Source organism: Neomonachus schauinslandi, chromosome 7 (assembly GCF_002201575.2).
Source record: "Neomonachus schauinslandi chromosome 7, ASM220157v2, whole genome shotgun sequence".
Taxonomy (NCBI): Eukaryota; Metazoa; Chordata; class Mammalia; order Carnivora; family Phocidae; genus Neomonachus; species Neomonachus schauinslandi.
Genome location: NC_058409.1, coordinates 129,853,159 through 129,877,120, shown reverse-complemented (window position 1 = coordinate 129,877,120; position 23,962 = coordinate 129,853,159). Strand labels below are relative to the sequence as shown.

At 33.0% G+C, this 23,962-nt stretch overlaps 1 protein-coding gene across 2 annotated transcripts in view; it reads right to left on the bottom strand.

The window, feature by feature from the left end:
• CDH9 (cadherin 9) overlaps nt 1-23,962 on the bottom strand; it is an 81,943-nt gene that overhangs the window by 12,492 nt on the left and 45,489 nt on the right. The window contains exons 2-6 of one of the 2 annotated variants that reach the window (XM_021695884.1): nt 23,018-23,312; nt 15,607-15,726; nt 14,333-14,500; nt 12,082-12,269; nt 10,870-11,123 (exon numbers count right to left, since the gene is read on the bottom strand). In XM_021695884.1, the coding sequence (XP_021551559.1) occupies nt 10,870-11,123; nt 12,082-12,269; nt 14,333-14,500; nt 15,607-15,726; nt 23,018-23,312 (1,025 nt within the window). The remainder of the gene's footprint in view (nt 1-10,869; nt 11,124-12,081; nt 12,270-14,332; nt 14,501-15,606; nt 15,727-23,017; nt 23,313-23,962) is intronic. The other variant, XM_021695893.1, reaches the window with a different exon arrangement.

Sequence of the window (23,962 nt, the reverse complement as noted above, 5' to 3'; positions counted from 1 at the left end):
TATGAATTACACTGGGATCTTGTTAAAAACAGATTCTGATTCAGTAGGTCTGGTGTTGGAGCTGGAATTTTTATTTCTAACAAACATCCTAGGCCAATCGCATGTTATAAGTCTATGGACAAGGCTCATACAGCAAGGTTATATACTATGGAATAAACTGATTAGAATAAAGACAGAAAAAGGAATACAACTAACAGACTAACCAGCATCTGGTGTAGTTCTCATTTTTCTAGGTATCTTATTAAAGTCACTTAGCAAATTAACTCCTTTTTGATCTGGTGAATTAGGAAATTACAACTCCCATTATAAATGTAATATATTCACTATCAGGCACTGACTTTGACAAACATAAGTAATAGATATTGAGCAGCCAGTGTTCTAAACATTGTGAAACATTTGTAATTTTAAAAATATTGGATAAAAATCTATTTATCTAAATTCTGTGATTTTTTTCTTTGTTTGCCTTGGTTGTTTTAATGAAGAACCCACGACTTAGTCTATTGCTATAGTAACTATAGTAAAATTAAGAGATCCATTAGTAAACTCAGACTTCCAAAATAACTGTAATAACTTAACATCATGGGGCTTGCCTAATTTATTTTCTGCTAAACTTTATCAAATGAGTTTCTCAGACTGACAGATACTATTTCAAAGTGAGTATTTGACCATGTGTTGGGGGGGAATATATATATATACCGGATTTTTTAAAACGATTTTATTTATTTATTTATTTGACAGAGAGAGGGAACACAAGCAGGGAGAGTGGGAAAGGGAGGAGCAGACTCCCCGCTGAGCAGGGAGCCCCATGCAGGGCTCAATCCCAGGACCCTGGGACCATGACCTGAGCCAAAGGCAGAGGCTTAACTGACTGAGCCACCCAGGCGCCCTTATATACTGGATTTCATCTCAAATGTGGAATAACTAAAAGCTTTATGTGGTTGGTTTTAGGTTCCTTTCTGTACAATGTATGTACAAGTTACTTATCCTCCCAGCCCCTGCTTCATATCATTCACATCCCAGAGCTGTGCCCAGACCAGGCCTACTGGGCAGCACAAAGGGGCAAGGAGAGCCCAGCCCAATCCCAGAATTCTTCCAAGCTCCCTGACCTTTTGAAGTTTTCACCCACCCATTCCAATTATCCTCATCCCTTGTCATCCCCTGCTTGGCTTCTCTGCACGTGGTCATCTGCTGTGGCCTGGTGTGTAATGGGTTAAAAATAAGCCACTGCCTGACATCCCAACATTTGACACCCCAGCAACGTGTGACTCCCCCAACATTCCACTATGCCATCCTGCAGCTGAAATGGGAACACTGGCTGCCTTTCCAGCCCCAAACTCTTGGACAGAGGATCTGGGAGGTAGAAGCCATGCCAGAGAACTTGGGGAAAATGAGAGGGAGGAAGGGAAGAAGGAGACGAAGCTGAGCTAAAGCTGAACTCCTACTGAGTAAGATGAAAACAGGCTGGAAAAAAAAAACACCCCAGGAGAGGACCTGTCCCCAAGCAAGCCAATGAGCAGCCCTGCCAGACTACTGCCGGACTGAGAAATCCAGACGCTCGTCCGGGCTCGGCTTCTCTGCCAAATGACTGTGTGGAAACCAAAATGAGCCGGCCTGTGTTCTTCCTAGCTCCCACCCTCCCCGTGCTGCTGTGCTCTGCTCCTCCCCACACTTCCCTGCTATAGTTCCCAGCTGCTGTAATGGAGCCGCCTCCAACTCTAACAATAAATTCAAGTTCATTACAAAAAAAAAAAAAAATACAAAACCAGCCCAGTCACCTTCTTGTCCTTTGGAAGGGTTGTGCAATGGGCAGTTAGAGCCACAGGAAAATGGTAGTATCTTCTCACTTTTTCAATAATCATAATTATCATTTTCCTACATGGTGTTATGAAAAAAATTGGGGAGATTTTTGATATATGGTCAAATTATGGATTACATGATATATGGTCACTGCCAAAGAGTAGCAGTATTGTGGTGTGGGAACTCCTAAAGAGGTAGAGGATAACTAGAAACAGATACAAAAATAAATACATAAAATACATAATGGTGTATACGTATATCTCCTAGGAGCAAAAGTTATATCAGGTTTTAACCAATAATTCATTGTCAGACAAGGATCTGAGGTAGATCTTATTTTTTAAAAAACCATTAATGTACTAAAATTGAGGATGGCAATCATATTAAATTTTCTCTTTTTAATCTCTATTGCTTAATAAATGCTAAAATGGAAAAAGAAATACAAAGCTTCCTATCTCTAGGTGTCAAGCCTCCTACAATTTAGTTCCTAATGTGAGCTAAGAAATTCAGTAGAACATTTTTAAATGTTCTATTTTACTTAAATACTTAAATACTTACACCAAATTCTGCTAATGAATAGAACAAACCTAAAATGAACACAAAGAAAGCAGTGTAAAAAATATAACTCAACCACAAATATGAATTGAGTGGAATTCAATTTATAATATTTGCCTGAATATATTTCTTTCTACTATTGGAAAAGTCAATAGCTAGCCATTATCTGCTTATGGCTAAACAGACATTGGACTTTTTACCTACTGCTAGCATTGAAGATCAAAATAAAAAATAAAAATCCTTTGTGCTCCTTGCTACTTGCCCTAGAGATTAGCATGGGGCTTTCTATGATTGAGGAATAGCTAACAATTCTAACATTATGCAAGTCCAGCTTTGACGTACTTGGAGCTTATGTGGGATCAGAATAAGTTTCTGTCTATCCTACTCATAGATTCAATCTTGAAAGGTACTACTTTCCAAGTTAAGAATTCATGGTGGAGAACCACTTTGACAATGTAGACATAGTTCACTTTAACACTAACACTGCACACTTCCAGGTATATATTCAGAAATTTGCCCTCGTGCAAATGATGTCTCACAATTTGTCAAAGCCCAGAGATCGTTTTCTTTCATTCAGCAGCAAATACTCTATTTTCAACACAGAATGGGACATTCTCGTTTACCTATTAATAATAAATATACCAGAAAGAGCTTGATAAACAACACAGGACAAAGCCATCTCTATGTTCCAGCAGATGGCCTATTAAAACAACACTATTTTATTCATCTCCTTACATTTAATTTTGAGCAATAAGTTAAAAAAAAAGTCCACTGGCATAACTTTTTAATTGAATCAGCATCTGCAGAAACAGCAAATAAGTGAAAAAGAGCACAAGAGAACTGAGCCTGAGGAAGCTGAACTCTGCTTCAGTTTGTTTGCTTTTCATTTTTCATGTTCTACCATTAAGAATCCAACACATATCACATCCCTGTATTTTCGTCTATCACAATAAAACACATAAATTACAAACACCAGAACAAATCAGTAGTATGCAGAAATGTGTCAAGCGTAGTACTCCTCTTTACTGCATTCCAGGTACATCTTCCACCGACTACGTCAATATAATTAGGCTCTAAGTTTGCTCTTTTCCTTTCCAGCTACTGCATTCCAGAAATGTGTTTTCTATCTATGAACCATGAAACTTTCATTGCCCTTCAAAAAGAGAATGTGGCTATGCAGTACTTGAGCCAATAGTTTAAATCTTTTTTTTTTCCCAATATTAATGGCATTGTTTTTAAATAATCATGATTTTTAAATAAATGAATATTATTTTACTCTCTGTAATAAAATCAAGCAAGTATTAGAGAAACACTGAGAGACACACACACACGCACACATCCAGTTATTCACTCATTTCAGCTTAGGGTGGAATCATGTACATTTTATTGAAGCATAACTAAAAAAGCATTTCTTTCCAGCAAGTTTGTTGTGCACTTCCTTCTCAGTTTGACTGCAGTAGAAAAGATCTCTTCTAAAATTTGTTGAACTTTAAATATGTTGAGCATAAAATAGGTGTGAAATGAGACAACATGTTCTTTCAGAACCTGTAAAGCTATCATCAACCCTATAACTTGGGAAATCCGTGATCACTAATGAGGTGAAGCAGAGCTGACAACAGCTGCGAATTGTAATCATAATCTCATGTTGCAAGCAGCAGATGTATTTCAGAAAATATATTTGATGAACAGATTTACTGGTGGGTGGGAAATAGTTCCTAAGATTTCCCTGGAAAATATTTCTCCATGATACTTATCATAGCCCATTTCTGCTCTAAGGATCAGTCCTCCTAAATTCTATAAGAGCAAACAAAAGAGTCACATGTTACAATGTTGTCTCCTTGTTGACTTATTGCTAGTTTCTCCCAGTGTAATAAGATATCTAAAGATGTTGGGTTTTTTTTTTTTTTTGCATATATCTTTATGCAAACAGGAACCAGCCTATATACTATATTTTCAGGCATGGCCTTATTTGTTGACAGAGCTGGCAGTATGATTTTAGAGACATAATTTGGGATAAATTTGTTTGTTTCAGTATTTTTCTTCTCTGTCATTTCTGAGATTTTTTATGTAAAACCACTGTTCATTATTTCTTTATACTTGAGTACCCTATTAAACACAAATATTTTTGAGAGAACTATGAATTTAAAAATTTATCAGCCGCTTTAAATAAAAAATCTTAAAAAAAAATTAATATCAGACTCCCTGCCTGCTTCTCCCTCTGACCCTCCTCCCTCTCATGCTGTCTCTCATTCTCTCTCTCTCAAATAAATAAAAAATCTTAAAAAAAATTAATATAAAAAAATTAATATAAAAAAAATTTATCAGCCACTTTTATATACTACTGAGCAAGGTTGCAAATTTTACTATCAGTATTTGACCTAGAAATTTTACTCCTAAAATTGTATCCTGAGGAAATTCCAGATATAGGAAAGGATATATTTATATAGAATGGGTAGATTATTTATCGATATCTATTTCTATATCTGTATCTATATCAATTTACATCGATATCTAATCCATATATATAGGATATATATAGATTGATAGACTGTTTGCAACTAAATTTCCAGCAATCATGTTTCACCTACATGATAGTGTGTTATTTATACAATAGAAGTTTATTGAGAAGTTTAATGGCATTATCAAACATTCACAATTAATAAAAATACATAAACCTATATGTATATTATAATGATCTCTACTTACTAAAGTTAGGTGACTGATAAGTGGAAAGTTTCAATACCTGATAAAAATAGAATAAAATACCACTGAAGTATCTATTGAGAGAATTTTATAGATGTCTTCTTCACTACAAAATTACCTGTGCAAGAGTGACTAAATTATATAATTAAAACATGTTTAAAATGACATATTGAATGTCTTTTTTTAGCAACTATAGAATAACAAGGGATGGATTTACCAGCCCCCCCCCAACACACACGCACACACATACTCACACACACAACCCACTAACACTAAATGAAATATATGAAACTAAATGAAAATTATTTTTGAAGGATTATACACCAGAGAACAATGACAATAATCCCAGAGAAAAGGAAAAGATATGATGTGATCTTCTAATTTGCTGCCTGGGAGAGGTTCCAAAGAAGAATATAGGAAGTGCAAGCCCAAATGGAGTCTGTCCATCCCCTGAGTTCAAGCTGATAGCCCATGTCGAGAACAAAGTGTCTAGAATTTGAAAGGCAGAGTAATTCATGGGAGAGAGCTTCACAAAGAGGGAACTCTGAAATCTGAAGAAAATATTATTCGAGTTTTCAGCTGAGTACTGATCAGAATATGTTTGGGGACAGATAAAGTGAGGCAATAGAAGTAATCAATCACAAAGATTAGGAGGGAGCAAAACTATGAACTGGCACGTTGTAGTTCTAGAATAGTTCTAGTTTCCACCAACCAAAGAGAAATTCATAACTCATGGGGCTTTGGTAGACTACTCAGGAAAGTCTAATTTGATTATGGGGCAAAATTAGGTCTAGAAAAAGGGCTGCTAATAAAGCACAAAAGCAAGGTCCAAAAAGATTAAGATGTTGTAAGTAATTTAAACACACATCTGAGGGGCGCCTGGGTGGCTGGGTTAAGCGGTTAAGCCTCTGCCTTTGTCTCAGGCCATGATCCCAGGATCCTGCTCAGCAAGGTGTCTGCTTCTCCTTCTCCCTCTGCCCCTCCTTCTGCCCCTGCTCCTGCGCACTCTCTCTGTCTCCTGCTCTCTTTCACTTGTGCTCTCTCTCAAATAAATAAATAAAATCTTTAAAAAACAAAACAAAACACATCTGAATGCAGCTCAAGAGTATTTATGAAAATGTAAAGCTAAAAAGAAAAAAAAAAAGAAAATGCAAAGCTACCTAACACTAAACACAATAAAAGCACAATGTTTGTCATCCAATCAAAACTTACAGGCATGCAAAAAACAAGAAAATATGACTTCCAGGAAAAATCTGTCAATTGAAAACAACCCAGAAATAACACTTCCAGAGAAGAAATTATAATCTATGAGATGAAAAAAAAAATACTCTAGATGGAATTAAAGCAGGTTAGATATTGGGAAAAAAAAAGATTAGTAAACTTGAAGATGAAGATGAATGGGAACTATTTAGAATGGCTAAGAGGGAAAAAAGAAGACTAAACAAACAGCACCAGTGCACTGTATTGCACATTTAGGAGACCTAGCATAATTATAATTAAATTTCCTTAAAGAGAAGACTATAAGGCAAAAAAATATTAAAGAGACTGGATGAAAAATTTTCCAAGTTTGAGGAAAGCCACGAAGTCACAAATTCAGGAAGCTTTATAAACTTCAAGTACAAAATAGATGAAGCTTATTATAGAAAGGTATATCATAATCCAATTGCTTAAAACCAGTGACACAATTTAAAAGCATCCCAAGGAACAACTGGCAATGTATGAAGAGAAAAATAAACATTAAGGACAATGCAAAATTTTTGTTGTATTGGTACAAAGAACAACACATCTAAAGCTAGAGGGAAATTTATTTATCACTAAAACACACATATGAGAATAATAGTAGGTCTCAAATCAATGACCTCGGCTTCTGACTCAAGGACATAGAGAAGAAGAGCAAATGAAACTCAATGTAAGCAGAAAAGAAGAATGAAGATCAGAGCCAAAAAACAAAAAAAAAAAAAAAAGAGAAAAGAAAACAAACTATTGAAAAAGCAATTAAACCTGTTCTTTGAGAAGATCAATCAACTAAAAAGTCTAGTCACACTGGCCAAGAAAAAAATGACTATCATTACTAGACTATCAAAAGGATAATATGAACATTATGAACAACTTTTGAATTTCATCAACTTTGATGAAATTCAAAAATTCCCTGAAAGATGAAGAAAAAGGAAAAAAAAGCCAAACTTACAACTACTAAGGAAATAAAATTTGTAGCTGTAACTCATATAAAAAAGATAATACAGTCCTTTGCTTTTAAATTCTACCAAACATTTAAAGAAAAATAATGTCAATTCTATGCAAACTCATCCAAAAAATTAAGAGGATCTTATATTTCTGACTGCATTCTGAGACAGTATTACTATGACACAAAATCCAAACAGACATTACATGAAAACAAAACTTTAAAATTATGTCCCAATAAAAATGGGTGCAAAATTATTTTTTAAACTTTAGTAAACTGAATTCAACAATATATAATAGTATAATGTGGCTAAGTGACATTTATCCCAATATTTGAAAAATAAATCAAATAATACATCATTTTACTATATGGCCATCTTAATAGACAAAGAAAATACCATTTGACAAAATCCAAACTCTATTCCTGATAAAAATGCTTAGAACAAAAGGAATAGAATAAAATTGTCCCTGCAGTTGGCATCGTACTGAATGATGAAAGACTAAATGATTTCTTCATAAGACAAGGAAGAAGGCAAGGATTTCTGTTCTTATTACTTCTATTTACCATTGTTTTAGAGGTTCTTGCCAGCGCAGTAAAGCAATAAAATGAAGTATAAAAAATGTTTTTTGTAGACATAAAAACCACAAAATACAGCTGAAAAAAAATCTCTATATAAGCAGAGAAAAATATATTATTTTGGGTTAATAGATTCAGTATCATTAGGATGTCATCAATTCTGCCTACATTAATCTACACACTTAACACAACTCAAATCAAAATTCTAGCAGAATCTTTTGTAACAGTTGACATATGAAAATACAAAGGGCCTAGAATTACCAAACAAATTTAGAAAAGAAAAAAAATGATAGATAGTATTTAATTTCAAGACTTTTTATAAAGGTACAGAAAACTGTGATTTTTGCAAACATAGATAAATATATAATTGGAACAGAAGAGAGAGTCCAGAGTTAGATCCATATATACATAGGCAATTGAATTTTAACAGTGGTATGAAGGCTATTCAGTGACAAGAATAGTATCTGCAACTCATGGTGCTGGAAACATTGGGGATCCATATACCAAAAAGCAAAATGAGGATGATCCATACCTCATACAATATAAAAGTTAACTTAAAATGAATCACTGATGTAAATATAATACTGAAAACAATAATCTTCTAGAAGAAAACACAGAATAAGAATTTTGGGATCAGGCAGATGTTTTCTATAAAAGGCACTAAAAGCTCAATCCATAAATTAAAAGTTAATAAATTAGATTTCATCAAAATTGAGAACATTTGCCTTTTGAAAGTCACTTTATGGGAATGTAAATACAAGCCACTAACTGGGAGAAAATATTTGTAAATCACGTATCTGATAAAGGACTTGTATCCATCGTGTGAAGTGTGTGTGTGTGTGTATCTTCAAATCAATAATAAAGAAATAACACAGAAAATCTAAGCAAGTATTGAATAAATACGTCATCAAAGAACATGTATGGGTGGCACATTAAGCATATAAAAAAATGTTCAACATCGTTGGTCATATAGGCAATTAAGATACTATTATACACCTTATTAGAATGGCTACAGTTATAAAAGGTTGACTTTTTATGGTCCAATCATAACACTTCTAGGTATTTACTCAAGAAAAGTGAAAAAATAACTATACAAATTCTGATTCACAAGTTTTGTATATATACTTACATACAAATGTGTATAAAGGTATTGCAATATCCAAGTGTTTGAAACAACTCAAAATGTCAACCGATAAGTGAACATATAAATCGCAAATTGTGGTATCTCTGTAAAATGGAATACTTTTCAGCAATTGGAGGGATAAACTATTGATGCACATAACAACATGGAAAAATCTCAATATAGTTAGGCTAAGTGAAACAAGTTAGACAAAAGAATAAATACTGTATGATTGCATTTGTACAAATTCAAGAAAACCCAATATAATCTGATCTATATTGAAGAAACCTGATCAGTGTTTGCCTGGGGATTAGGGGATGGGTTTTAGGAAGTTTGGGAGGGGGGCATTAAAAAGTACATGAGCAAACTTTTGGCGGTAAGATATATGTTCATTTTCTTGATTTTGATGATGTTTTAGTGGATGTATGAATATAGAAAAGTTTATCAAATCATACAAATTAAAGTTGTGAAATTTATTGTTGGTCGGTAATACATCAATACATTTGTTAAAAAAGAATTAAAAGGCTGTAATTTTCTAAGCTAACATGTCTATAGTTGGAGCTTATGAAATTCCCTATTGTGGGCAATGGGAAAAATGAAAGGAAACTAGACCAAATTCTGAGGGACAAAAACCATGTTTTGCCCTTTGCATAATTTTGTCCCTGAGGGATCTGCCTTGTATAACTGAAGTCAGTCCAATTAGTCTACAAATGAGGAACATTATATTAATTATCTCTAATTAGTAAACAGGTCATTAAGAAAGCAGACTATGTCTGCCAAAGATTTGGCTATGCATTCAGATCAACAATAGTTTGAATCGTCAGTCTGTTAATTATTTGTACTGTGTCCTTTAACCCTTTGCATCTCAATTTCTTCTTTTATAAAATTTGGGTGATAACAATTGTACCGCCTAATAAAGTTGTGGTGAAGCTTAACTGAACTAATAAATATAAATCTCTTTAGACTCTCTAGCTTCTAGCAAGTGCTCAATAAATGGTAACAATTATCTTACAGAAGAAGGGATAGGCAAAATGTTTGACAGTCTCGTGTCATGAATTTAATGCCACAGTTGGACATAGCTACCCGTTTTCACCCACCCATCCTATCCATTCATAACTATATTTGCATTCCCCTTAAGAACCACATGTAGTAATCACTTAAGATTCCAGCATATTTGAAAGCTCTGAGAACGTGAATACAATATTCAAGCTTTGGGAAAGTGTTAACACTATACTTCACAATACCATATTAATTTTAATGTTTGCCATACTCAAATATCATTACTTTCTTTACTAATTCTCTGTTATTATTAGAATATAATCAACATACTTTTTTTTCCCCAAAATTTTAATAGATGGTATGCCGAGTGACTATTTTTAAAGGAGAAACCAGTATTAACTGTATGTTAACTGACTAGAATTTAAATAAAAATTTGAAAAAACAGTGTAAAAACAAACAAAAAAGGTGTTTCAACATTTTCAAATTACCTCTTAATAGTATTTCTAGAACAATTTTTTTCTAATTTATTTGTTTAGATCACTTATTATTTGAACTGTGATTTCTCCAAGAGAGACAATGAGATGGGAATCACAACAGCTAAAGGATTAAAATCATAGACTCTGGAGCCAGATGGCCTGATTCTCAAACCCAGCTTTGCCACTCACTAATGTTTGGCAGGTTATTTAGATTCTTAGTAACTTAATCTTATCTGCAGACAGGTATAATAACAGGATCTACCTTGTAAAGTGATGAGTTAAATGCAATAATACATTGAGATCACTTAAAAGGCAGTCCAGCTGAGAGTTTGTCCTATGGAAGTGTTTAGTCTTGTTACTGTACTTGATCATATATAGTACAATGTAATTCTTTTCACACATGCTTATAAATAGTGAGAAGATGATTATTTTTCTGCAAACTTAAAGTTTCACAAAATACTTACTTTATTAAATTGTTCATGGCATCTGGGTCATATGCTGTAACCTGTCCAATGATGCTGCCCTCCTTTACATCTTCATCTACTTCTATCAAGTAAAAAAGTTTACTGAACACAGGAGGCTCATCTATATCCTGCACAGATATTTTGACCACGGCTGTGTCTTTGAAAGGTCCCAGGTGTAGGAATCGTGGATCAGGGTGAGTGTTACTTGCATCCACTCTTAAAGTGTACAGCATTTTGTTTTCAAAATCTAAATTCTGAAGTTAAATAAGAAAAATTAGTATAATATAGCAGACATGACAATGGAAGACAATATTAAAAGTTTAATAACCAGCTCTGTTAATGGTACCAGTAATTGTGGTTAAAAAACTTTCCCAATTATTGCTTTATAGGTATATCAAATAAATTAGTAATTTTTTGTTTTGTCTTATGCTTATTCATACAGGGTAACTGAATATAATGGTATGCACACTAAGATCAAGTCCCACTTGATAATGCATTTCACATTTTGATGGCCACAGGCAAATGTATTATCTAAATGGGCATATAAATTATTTATTATTATTATTATTATTATTATTAAAGTTATACAAAGTTAAAATCAGAGAAAATATAGAATCAAGTAGAGATTCAGCAAACTATTCATATAAGTTGCTTCCTTTGGTCCAACATTTCTTAAACTGTTATTTTAAAAAGAAAAAAAAAACATATTTCATTAATCTGAACACTGTGGAAAGCAAGATGTAAATGAAAACAGAAAAATCAGGAAAATAGAACATAATCCACATTTAGCTGGATTATAGTATGTAAAGTTTCATTATGTTTTCCCACACTGCATCCAACATAAAACATGCAGAATCTTCAGGTTTCATCTGCTTGAAGAGGCTAATTTAAATATTATAAAAAGTGCATGAAATAAAGTTATGGCTGCATGCCTGTTTGGGGGGCCACAGAAAACATAAAACAAGTACCTTTGAGGCTATCTAATTCTAGTTTGATTTTCTACTCTAAGCACAAGCAGTTAAGGTTTTGTATCGCTTTTTAAGTGTCAATGATGAAGATGGTTCACTTATTTGAGATGAAACCACAACCATACCCACTTCTATGAAACCTGGACAGTGTGGAAAAATAAATCCTAGGCTTTTCTTCCCTTAACTGAAAAGCAAAAATAAACTATAAGTGCTCAATGAAAAAATGAAGACAGCGTAAAGAAACCTGTTTGACAGTTATAATCCCTTCCTGTGTATCCTTGTCAGTGATGATGTCAAACATGTCTGCTCCATCTCCTTCAGCAATGCTGTATTCCATCTCAGCATTTTCCCCCACATCAGGGTCATTGGCTTTTATCCTTCCAAGATGGGTTCCAAGAGGTACAGACTCAGGAGAATTAAATTGATACGTACCTGAAAATTAAATCAGAGATGTTTTGACATTTCATCTTTAGATAACAAAAATCTTTCATTTCCTCTGCCTTTTTTACTTCAATAAATTAATTTTAAATTGGGAGAGGTTTTTTTTTCATATTGAATTGTAATTATAAACTGTCAAAGTATAGGTTTATTAAGTTGGAAAAATAATTTATAAAGGCAGAACACTCTCATTTTGTAAATGAGAGAGACTAAGTTCCAGGAAGATTAAGTTAGTGTTCCAAGGTTATTTAGATACTAGACGGTAGACATGATATTAGAATCCAGAACTTTTGCTCAAGAGGACAAGAAAACTGATTATTTACTATGTATCTAGAGCTTTCAATATTGTCATTATATATTTTTACATATTTTAAATTATTTCAAAAACACGGACTTATTCTTATATCCTAAGTCAGGGATAGAAAACTAAATCCATACACAGAAACTTTCCTTCCTTCCTTCCTTCCTTTTTTGCTTCTTAATTAATGCCTTTAAGTGGGATATGAATGTTTCTATTTCCTGCAGTTTTCAGTCAATCATTATATTGCACTGTGCTGTCCTTGAAAGGATTTTAATTTGTGACTATTATTCAAGAGACAATAGGAAAAAGTTACAAAAAGAGTTAATGAAAGTTAGAAGTGTTTTTAAACATTTAATATGTGCTGAACTCTGTATAAGGCCAAAGGCTCTCAATATTAATTTAATTCTAACACTAGTCCTCATAAGACCAAGGTAGTAGATACATGATCTTCAGGGACAGGGCACAAGGAAATCATCCTATGAAATTGAGAAATGCAGGGTGAATAACTAAGTCTTTCTGACTTCAAAATCTATACTCTTTCCAATTTGCTTGGTGATTAAGAAGGACTTCTAAATCCAACTGCCTAGATCGGAATGCTCATCACTGGGCAAGTTAAATTCTCTAACCCTTGATTTCTATGTCTATAAGAATAGGGTGATAATGACAGGAATTAGTTTTTTTATGAGAATTACATGAAATTATGTCTTTAGTATGTTTACTCCATGGCTAATTCTTAAATATTTTTATTATTACTGCTATTATAGTTCTAAACCTTTTGCTAAGATTATAATAGATCATGGAATTATAGAGTGGCAAACCATTTGAGAATTCAAGTCATACTCTTTCAGTTTATATTTAAGGAAACTGAGTGCAAAGTTTAGATTTATGTTAATTAAACTTATTATTTATATTCTCAGCAAACTTTTTAAAAACATTTATCAGATGTATATGTTAAACATCCAAAGTTGAATCATCACATATTTTAAATTTGACTAGTTTGGAAAATGCTCTAATGTATTGGATTCAATATCATAAATTTAAATTTGAGACCCCTTAATTGAATATTTCAAAATAGGGCCCTTTATATTTTTATTCACTGCAGAAAGGAAACATCTGCAGCAAAGGGTTAGAATCTGTTTTTATAGGAACTCATGGCATGCAAAGCATCCATGGTTTAACATACATGCCTAAAATGGTGATAACTAAAAAGGTATTGACTAATTTAATCTTTATAAGTAGGTAACAGGTATTAGCAAACTTTAACACGTCTCAGATGCCATCAGAACTAAGATATACCATAACTCTATGGGCCATTAGGAAGAACAAATGCTGCCAGTTAAACCCAACTTGCATTGATTTTAATACAGTATCTGATTTCAGAGACTTTAAAACATCTAGTGTGTGTTTTAGAATCAACTGAAATAATTGAACATAATAAAAAAATAAGGGAGTATTATTCTTATATACGGACAAGATAGCTGAGTTCAGACAAGTGACAGACATGGATTTGAAACCAGGCAGTGAGAATTGAGAGTCCACTCTGTGAACCATGAAAGAGATAAGAAAAAGAGTGAGATGATCATAGTGAATATTGGGAAATCAATTTATGGAAATTGTGATATTTTGTCAGGGGGACAGGTTGTGGATTTGCCTTTCTTCATAAACTAATTGTGAAAATACTAGTACAAATATTAGCCTCTGTTTGTAGTGGTGTAGGAGAAGGCTTCGGACATGAGATAAATAAAACCTTCCTTACTCTGGGGAAATCGAGGAGGGTTGTTGTTGACATCCGTCAGAGTGATGTTTACTGTGGTGGTTCCAGAAAGGCCTCCCATCTGGCCGCCCATGTCTTTGGCTTGTATAACCACTTGGTACTGCTCTCTATTTTCTCTGCTCATGTCTGGTAGTGCAGTTTTTATTATGCCTTTTAGAAAAAGTAGACAAATAGTTTACAATTTAATCACTGAGTTTTAAGATTAACTTATGCAAGATCTATTTTACAGAAGTTCATCATAACAAACAGATAAAAAGTTGGTGTACCTAAATGTATGAAATCCATAAACATTAAATTGTAATGGACAGAACAGAAAGAATTCTTCTGTCGGGGTTCAGTAGAGCATGAAATCAGCCATAATACCTCACTTGCTAAAATGTAACACAGAGGCCGCTAAGGGCAGGGAGGGTTTCAGAGAAGGGCGTAGGCCTTTGGAATGCCGAGGCCCGCGTGACCCCTCTGTCATTGGAATGCGGTGGGGAGTCACCTTCCCCGAAGCTCTCTTAGCCCAAACAGCCGCCCTGTGTTCTAAGAGATGTATGCATTGTCCCCTAGGCTATGTTTAGCAGAACACGCAGATTAGCATATCTTATCTTTCCCATCAATGCTCCCAGTTTCCGTAAGACCCCCTTGTCACACATCACGTGCTTGAGAAGCAGTGATAAGGATTTGTGATTATCCTGAAGGACCAATAAAAGCGGGAGCAAAGAAGAGCAAAGGGTCTTCGTCTCGGAGCGTTGACCCCCTTGCCTTCTCCTCTCTTTCACGGCAAAGTTTGGAGTCATCTTTCATCCATAGGGACAGGGATTGCTGGCCATTTCCAGCATTCTTCCACAGGCTATTGTACAGGGAACGAGTTTTGATAAATCAATTTAATTATCTTTTTGATTAAAAAAATTAACTTCATTCAGAAATCTTCAGATTAATAAGCTTGCTTGATTTTGATGATTGTCACATTCTTTAGGTTTTGAGTATTTCCTATGACACACAAAGTGCTAAATCTCTGAAATTTTGTATTTGGTGTCATGAATTTATAATAAAATAATAAATAATAATAAATAATAGTCTCAAAAGCTAACAGTTCAAATAATCTATTTAAATAATATGAAATTTGCTTTTATTTCCATGGAACACCTGTAGGGAATAAGTGAAAGCATGATACTGAATCAATAGCTTTTAAACTACAGAAAAATCTATATTTGTGCATCCAGATGTATTACAACATGAGAAAGAGACCAAGTCTTAAATGTTATTACCTGATTCTGGGTCCACTGAAAAATATGGCTGTCCTTGCAATATGCTGTAGACCACTTTGGCACTGTTTCCATAGTTGACATCATCTGCATCTGTTGCGGTCACTTGTATAACAGATGTTCCTACATGAGTCCCCACCCAAACACAGACACTTAAATACTTCTAACTTCGAAAACTGTCTTTCTGAAAAATTACCACAAGTCGCGTGGTGTGTTAGACAATGGTATATGTTTAAAGAAATTTGTTTAAATGATGTTGCCTCAAAAAAAAAAAACACTTATCTTTTTCATTCCTTTCTTTAAATTTAAATATCCCTTAATTTTATGGTTCGAGCTCTCTGAAAAAAAATCAGCAACCTATTTTATCGTAAAAATGAACATAATGAGACAAACGCACTGCATTTTTTTGATCAACAATATTGAAAGGAACAATTTTTCACTGAATACAATGCACATGCAATTTTCAATTAATGCATTTATTGCTAACTGGAAATGTGTATTCAAAGATAAAACCAGCATTGGTAAGACCCAGGCTGCTTTTTGCTCTGGTACATTAACTGTATATTGTAAATAGAATAAAAAATAGAGGGGCCCTATTTTTATAAAAAACAAAATGACATAAAATTGACCTGTAATTTTGTGTGTGTTTGAGATATAAATGATTATTAAACATCTGTGTCTCCCTTTAAAATGTAGTTATCAAAGTCATATATGATTATATTTACTGATATGCTACCTATTATTTGCTGCACATAATGAAATCACAGATATTTCCTCCAAAAGTTAAGAACGTATATAGTTCTGTTACATGCAATACTGTAATTTAACACCCCTCTCTGTTTAATTTTATTCTATAAAATGTAAACCATTTTCTTTTAACTTTATCACAAATTATCTTTAAATGACAAAAGAATTTTAAAAGGGCTAGTTTCAGGAGCTTAACATAATGTAGTGTATTAACGGGCTTTTCTGATATTTCACTAATCATTATAAAGATTGAAAGCATGGTTATAAAACTACTATTAACTAAAACCTACTATGTATCCCTTGGGCAAAATGAGTTTGTATGACATTTTCTAGTATACTACATATAATTTTCCAAAGTTTGACTGATTCTTACATAGATTTTAAAATTCCTTAGGACAGGGTAAGTTCCATCTTGGCCCTGTCACCTACTTTAATACCCCATATGTTACACACTCAGAATTTGTCTCATTGACTTGTAGTGAATGTTTCTCAAAATTTGCATGTATATGCTTATGCGAATCCTAAAAATTAATTAATTGTACATTAAGATTAAATTAACAGCTCATTTTCCATCAGTGTATCTGAATACTAACACCTGAATTTAGCAGTAGTCTTTTTTATGTTTTTTTCAAAATTAATTAACATACGAGAACTTGAGCTTCTTTCTCTTCAGGCCTAGAATTGATACTTAGTACATCCTGTGTGAGGACACACTGTGACTTACTCCATGGATCCTAGGTGTTCTCCTTTGTCATTTAAAAAACACCCACTCGGGGCGCCTGGGTGGCTCAGTCGTTAAGTGTCTGCCTTTGGCTCAGGTCATGATCCCAGGATCCTGGGATCGAGCCCCGCATCGGGCTCCCTGCTCTGCGGGAAGCCTGCTTCTCCCTCTCCCTCTACCCCTGCTTGTGTTCCCTCTCTCGCTGTGTCTCTCTCTGTCAAATAAATAAATAAAATCTTAAAAAAAAAAAAGAATTACAAATGCTTTAAAAAAAATAAAAATAATAAAAAAGATAAAAAACACCCACTCACATCCTTGCCAAAGCAAAAATAATAAAGTGATCTCCACCTCCCCATAATAATGTTTAGAAGTTAAACTAAAGTGGTTTTCTGATTTATATTGAATTTTTTATTTAACCTATGTGAACATACGTTAGTTAGAATAAGAATTGTTTTCATAGTTGAGGATTATTTGAAATATGAATTATTCAGTGTAATCAATATGCTAAATGCAAGTAGTTAATTCATCAATTTCATGACATGTATTTTGCTACCAGTTGCATTTTTCTTTTACTGTGAATATCATTTCATAATGAAAACAGGTAAAAATACTCCTCTATACCTTTTGACACTTTTAATAATATACTTTGTTGTTAAATCTGTGTTCTATTGTTTGCTTTTTATTGTGGGTATGTGATCTTAGAATATATCCAAAAATACTTGACCTAAAAAAGACAAATAATTTAATCTAAAGAATAAAAATCTTGTAATGTGACTAAAATGTTATATACACTCATATAGTACTAGTACTATCCCTTCTTTTAGAATCATGGTAATGATTAGGAATGGTGTTAAACACTGATGACCACTGACAGCATATTATTATGATATTTATAATGGTTGAATGAAAAAAGAGAAGTACCTAGTGTGATGGACTTTAAGGAATGGGTAGTTGTATTTATTTCATAGGTTGTATTTTTTTCATAAACTTATTGCACAGTTAATATTTAATAATAAAATTAGAAAGTAGTTACTGTGTTTTTTGTACTGATTTTATAATTGTGTGCTTATAAAGATGGATTAAAAGATTGTGATTTTTATACCCCTCTGAATTTTCTGAAATATTTATAATTTTCATTTGTTCTCAAATAATTTAAAATAAGTATTTTATTTTTATATTAACAAAGATTAAAAAACTAACTATAGTGAAGCCTGAATGGCAAATTTATTATATTTGTTATTTGTAGGCTTTGTCCTGTGTGATGTAAATTCTCCAAAGGCAGAGGCCATGTCTGGTTTTATTCAACAGTTTACCTTTGAAGCCCAACAGAGTTTCTAGCAGAATGTCATAATGAGAATGAATATTTACAGAATGATTAAGGTAGACTAGGCAGTATATTCAGCCTTTAATTTACATGAGTACTTTATCCTCATAAGAAGCATGAGATGAAGGTCTTGAGACATAGAGAGGTTGCTCATGGCCACACATCTAGTAGGTGATAGAGGTGGGATTCAACCTAGCTAGTCTGAGGAAAGGAGCACTGTTCTAACTACTTCATTAAATGGCTTGTCTGGCATTGTGGCTATGATTAGACACATTATTGAATCCACAGGCAGTGAACCCTAAGAAGGGCTTGGATTAAGTCATAAAGGATTCATTAGTGAGTTCTGTGTGTGATCTGTGAAAACTACAGAGGGATTTCTTGTTGAGGAGATGATGTGGGAGGGGAACTGGATAAGTTTTTGAGAGACCGGTTTGGCGAAATACCCAGTCCGAGAGAAAGTAAACCCCGCAAATTTACACAGTAAAGGATTTTGCTTAGATGAAGATGAATGCATGCAAATATAGAAAAGTGATAGATAATCTTTAATCAAAGTTTAATGAACACAAAAAGTAAAAAAAAATATAAAAAGTTGGGATCTGCCATAAATATTTACATCAGTGTATCCCATTTTCCTTCATTATATATCCTTATATATTATCCAGATTATGTGTTCTGATGAGAAGATGCTAATGCATTTCAGATTTCAACAACTGGAGTCATTTGATTTTAACTTTTGGAAAGGAGAGAAGCTTGTGATCTGAGAAACACAATGGAATATGGCATATGGTTTTGACAGAAAGAAGCATGGGCAGAGGGATAAAACAAGGAGAGGAGTTGTTGAGAGAGAAAAAGAAGAGACAATTAAGACAAAAATAAACAGGGAAAAGGGGACAGTATGAAGGAGAACATTGGAGGATATTATTGGGGAGAAGGGTAGGATAATAATAAAGAAATTTCATTTTATTTCATAAGACTTTACCTCCAAAGTTAACAGTTTTTTGTTTTTTTTTTTAAGCTCTGGTTTAAATGAAAATCACTAATGAAAATAATATTAGAATTAAATCATTGTGCATTACTTAATTTATAGAAGCATTCTTTATTATTTGATTATGTATGGCCTTTAACTCTTAGTATGTAGGTTACACATAGCTTGAAAAAGTTCCCAAGTATCTCACCCTTTAGTTTTTTCTCTAATTGATGATCTGTGTAGGTAAAAACAGACAATCACAACTATAAAATTATACTGAGTTAATATTAATTTTCCTTTAAAGTTACATACAACAACAAAAAAACAATATAATTTCAAAATATAAAATGCATAGACTTTTTATTTAGATATTTTATACACTAATAGATCTAAAATCTTAATGTAAAATGCAGTCACTCCCCTTCCTGTTATTTGGATTTAATTTTATTGAGAAGGGCATTTGAATTAAAAGAATAAAATAAGAAAAATACTATGGGGTAATTAACAGGGTGATGGGCATTAAGGAGGACACGTGATGTGATGAGCACTGGGTGTTACACGCCACTAATGAATCAATGAACACTACATCAAAAACTAATGATGTATTATATGTTGGCTAATTGAATTTAAATAAAAAAAGAAAAATGCTGCTTTTGAGGAGTTACTAAGACTCTAATAAAATTAGAAGTTTTCCATAATAAGCACAACTATTTTGCAGTGGGGGAAAATACTAAGGCATTAAAATTACCCAGTTTTCCCTGCTTTTATTAACCTTTTTTTTCTTTTTATAACTAGTAAAGTAATAAATAATGTGTTTTGTGGCAAGTCAGTTTAACTCTTTTGGGCTTATTTATACTTATTTATTAGAAGAAGTGTAATGTGGTGTCTTCTGTGTGTGTGTGTGTTTGCATATAATATGTACATTTATACTAAAAAATAGTCACACATACAAAGTCTATCTGTGGGTCAAATAGGAAGCAATTAATTCGGTGATGTCAATCTTAGTAGTAATAATAACTATCGTCCATATATAGGATCAAGATTTACCTGTAGTTTTTATTTATTACTAAGGTTTTATTTATTTATTTAGTTGAGAGAGAGAGAAAATCTTGAACAGACTCCGAGCTGAGTGCAGAGCCCATCACAGGGCTCCAACCCAGGACCCTGAGATCATGACCTGAACCAAAACCAAGAGTCAATAGCTAAATGCCTAGGCGCCCCAGGTGCCCCAAGATTTATTGGTAGTTTTTAAATCTTCTTTTATTAATATGAAAAGCTGCAACCACAGCAATACAGCTACCAGCTATATGTTTCTTCTTTTTTCAGTTTTGTTGGAATTGTAGGCACATAGACAGTGCAATTGACAATGACCTAAATTCTCATTTTTAAGGCCTGCAATAACTAGAAATTGTACTGCCCACAATTTAAAGTTTATATAAATGAAATATAGATTGCCTTACAGGAAGGACTTTTTGGACAAGATAATCTGCAAGCCTTCTTCCATGTATAAACTTATATATTCTGTATTTTATAATGGGTATTGAACAAGTGAAGTCTTTTATTTTTAATAAAATAGTCAAGTGCTTATTCTAGTGCTGATCTTATTACATACTTGATAAATATTAATAAAACTGATATAGAATATATTTGAATTATGTAGATGTTAAACAGCACAAGATAGTATGGGGAAAATACAGGTTATTTGAGTTCAATATTAATAGTCTGGTAAGTATTCTGATTTTTAAAAAGAGGTAATTTGAAAAATTTAAAAGTTATTAAAATATAAATCAGTTATTAAAATGTGTCATATTCAAATACCTGTCACCCAAATTATACTTTTTATTTCTTTAGGTATATCAAATCTATTTCCAGAAAGATAAATGAAAGTTTTTGTACTATTAAGTGTCAAAATATCTGACAAAATAGGGGTGCCTGGGTGGCTCAGTCAGTTAAGCATCTGGCTCTTGGTTTTGGCTCAGGTGATCATCTCAGGGTCATGAGATCCAGCCCAACCCCTCAGTGCAGAGTCTGCTTGGGATTCTTTTCCTCTTCCTCTCTGCTCCTCCCCCTGTTCGCACTGTCTCTCTTCCTCTCTCTCTCTCTCTAATAAATAAGTAAATAAAATCTTTTAAAAAATATCTGGGAAATTAACATACATGCAGAATAAACAATAATGTTTTATAAAGGTTAAAGTGTGTTAACCAGAAAACCAAACTAATTTAGAATGCTCATCAATAGGAAGTTGAAATGGAGAGTATAATTTTAGATGTACCTTCATCTCAAATATAAGCCCATAAGGAGATCATGATATATATCTACCTTAGCCCACTGGTCGACCCATTACTTTCCACGGAACTATACCGAGCTAGCAGAAATTTTAAAATGTTGAAGAAACCACAACCACTCATATTTCATCCTAGGCTTTCTGATTTCATAGGACTCCTGTCTGATTTGATAACTCCCTTTCATATAATTGGAATGAATACCTGAAAAGGCAGTTGAACTGCACTTTTCTCAGGTGGATGAGATTTCAATTGAGGTGAGAGGAAATAACTTCTTTACAAACACCTGGTTTTTCTGGCTAGATGACACACATAGTTAAGAAACATTTTGTATCATTCACTCAGTAAAGGTGGATATGTTTGTTTTTCCTCATAAAGAAACCATTTTAGACTGAAACATGTATTAATTGTAATAATTTCAAAGTTAATCATTGAAAACTGATTTTGAAATAATATTCAACTAAGTAGTATCAAATTTTGAAAATCGGTTGCAGATTTTGGTTATTACAGTAAGTTTATATCACTTCTTGCTTAATATGTTATGGCTTAATAATAATCAGCTCTTATCTCATTAACAAATCCAAACTTACACATGCAGGTAAAAATTGCATAAAAACAGATGGTATTTAAAATTGTAAGCTGCCTTTAAAATGAAACAATTATTTTCAGTTTGCATAATAAACTATTATTCGGTAGTGGAACAGCGCTAAAATAACATTAAAAGACTTGGAATATTGTTATTATGCTACCAGGTTTTTTTATCTTAATTCAGTTGCTTAATCTTTCAGAATCCTGGGTTCCTAATTAACAGAATGGGGATTTAAAGTTCTATTTCCCATACCTTCCACATAAAGTTGTTTCAATGATCAAATGAGATGATCAAAAGAAATTTGTCAAATGCAAGCATTAGTTGTTATGCAAAATAATGCAAGCAAAACTGTCCAAAACTGTCCAAAACTGCTGACACTCTTTGATATCCCTTTTCTATTTCAGGCGAAAATACATTCAGCTTGACTGCCATTTGAATAGCAGTTGAGTAGAGGTGAAAATGTTGGTTGAAATGAAATGGAATAACTGTTCTCAGTCATCGTATTTTTAGATAATATTTTTAGATACCATTTTAGGTATAAGTTACAACACAGCAGGAATCATTAAAATATATAAAATTGAAAATAATTAGAAGTGACATAGTTTAAATAGTAGTTTTCAGTTATATATAATTCTTTTTTTTTCAATCACCATATTTATTGAGTACCTCAGTTATATATAATTCTTATCTTGAAAGGGGCTACATATGGTAACTGTATGTCCATAATAATCACCTTAGCAAACAAACAAAGATGTTAAGTTTACATGGATTAGCATATACCTACCGACTCCCGACATTTCAGGAACACTGGCAGTGTATAAGTCTTTTGTGAATTTTGGTTCATTGTCATTGATATCATGGATTTTAATAATAAATTCAGATTCAGGTTCCACCTGCCGCCCGGTCTTTCTGTCTATAGCCTTGGCACGAAGAATGTATAGGGATTTTTCTTCTCGGTCTAATTTCTTTGCAGCATGAATATCTCCGGTATTTTCATCTATAACGAATAGACTGCCAGCCCCATCTCCTGTTAATATGTATTTTAAATTTCCATCTCCTTTATCTTGGTCAGTGTGAAGCTTCAGAGAGGCAGAAAAGAAAATTTCTATAAATACATGCATTGTTATTACAGAAAAAAATTTTGGCACATAGCAATTCATCTCCACATAACATCACTGAAACAATGATTACAATGATTATCTTAATTTTCAGTGTAAGAATACAAAGAATTTCAGTTTTATCATTCTCAAAAATTTTAAATATATTTACACATCATAAGGGGTTAAATTTAAAGTATGATAAAAATGAATATATCTTTTGAAACAAAGTTTTGAATGGTTCAAAGATTTAAACCTCTAGTACATAAACAAGAAAAAAAGATCCATAAATCTAGAACTTGGGTAGATATACTCCTGAATACATTTAACGTCATTCAACTCAAAGAGATGATGTGAGACATTTTGAACTTTTGATGATAAGTTTAGAATATATACCATAATTGTAAACTGATTTTACCTCCCTTCAGTATGATATTGTTTATAGATTCAGAGGCTCTGTCTTCGGAGAAACCAAACAGAGAGAGAGAATTTTAATTTTAATTTCAAAGATTCTTCTCTATATGACTTTGGGAACGTACACTTTCAAACATGGTGGTCTCATTTTTTTGGAAGTGGACATATCTATAGGCTTATTTAAAATCCCAAGTGATATTAAAAACACAGGGCTTTTC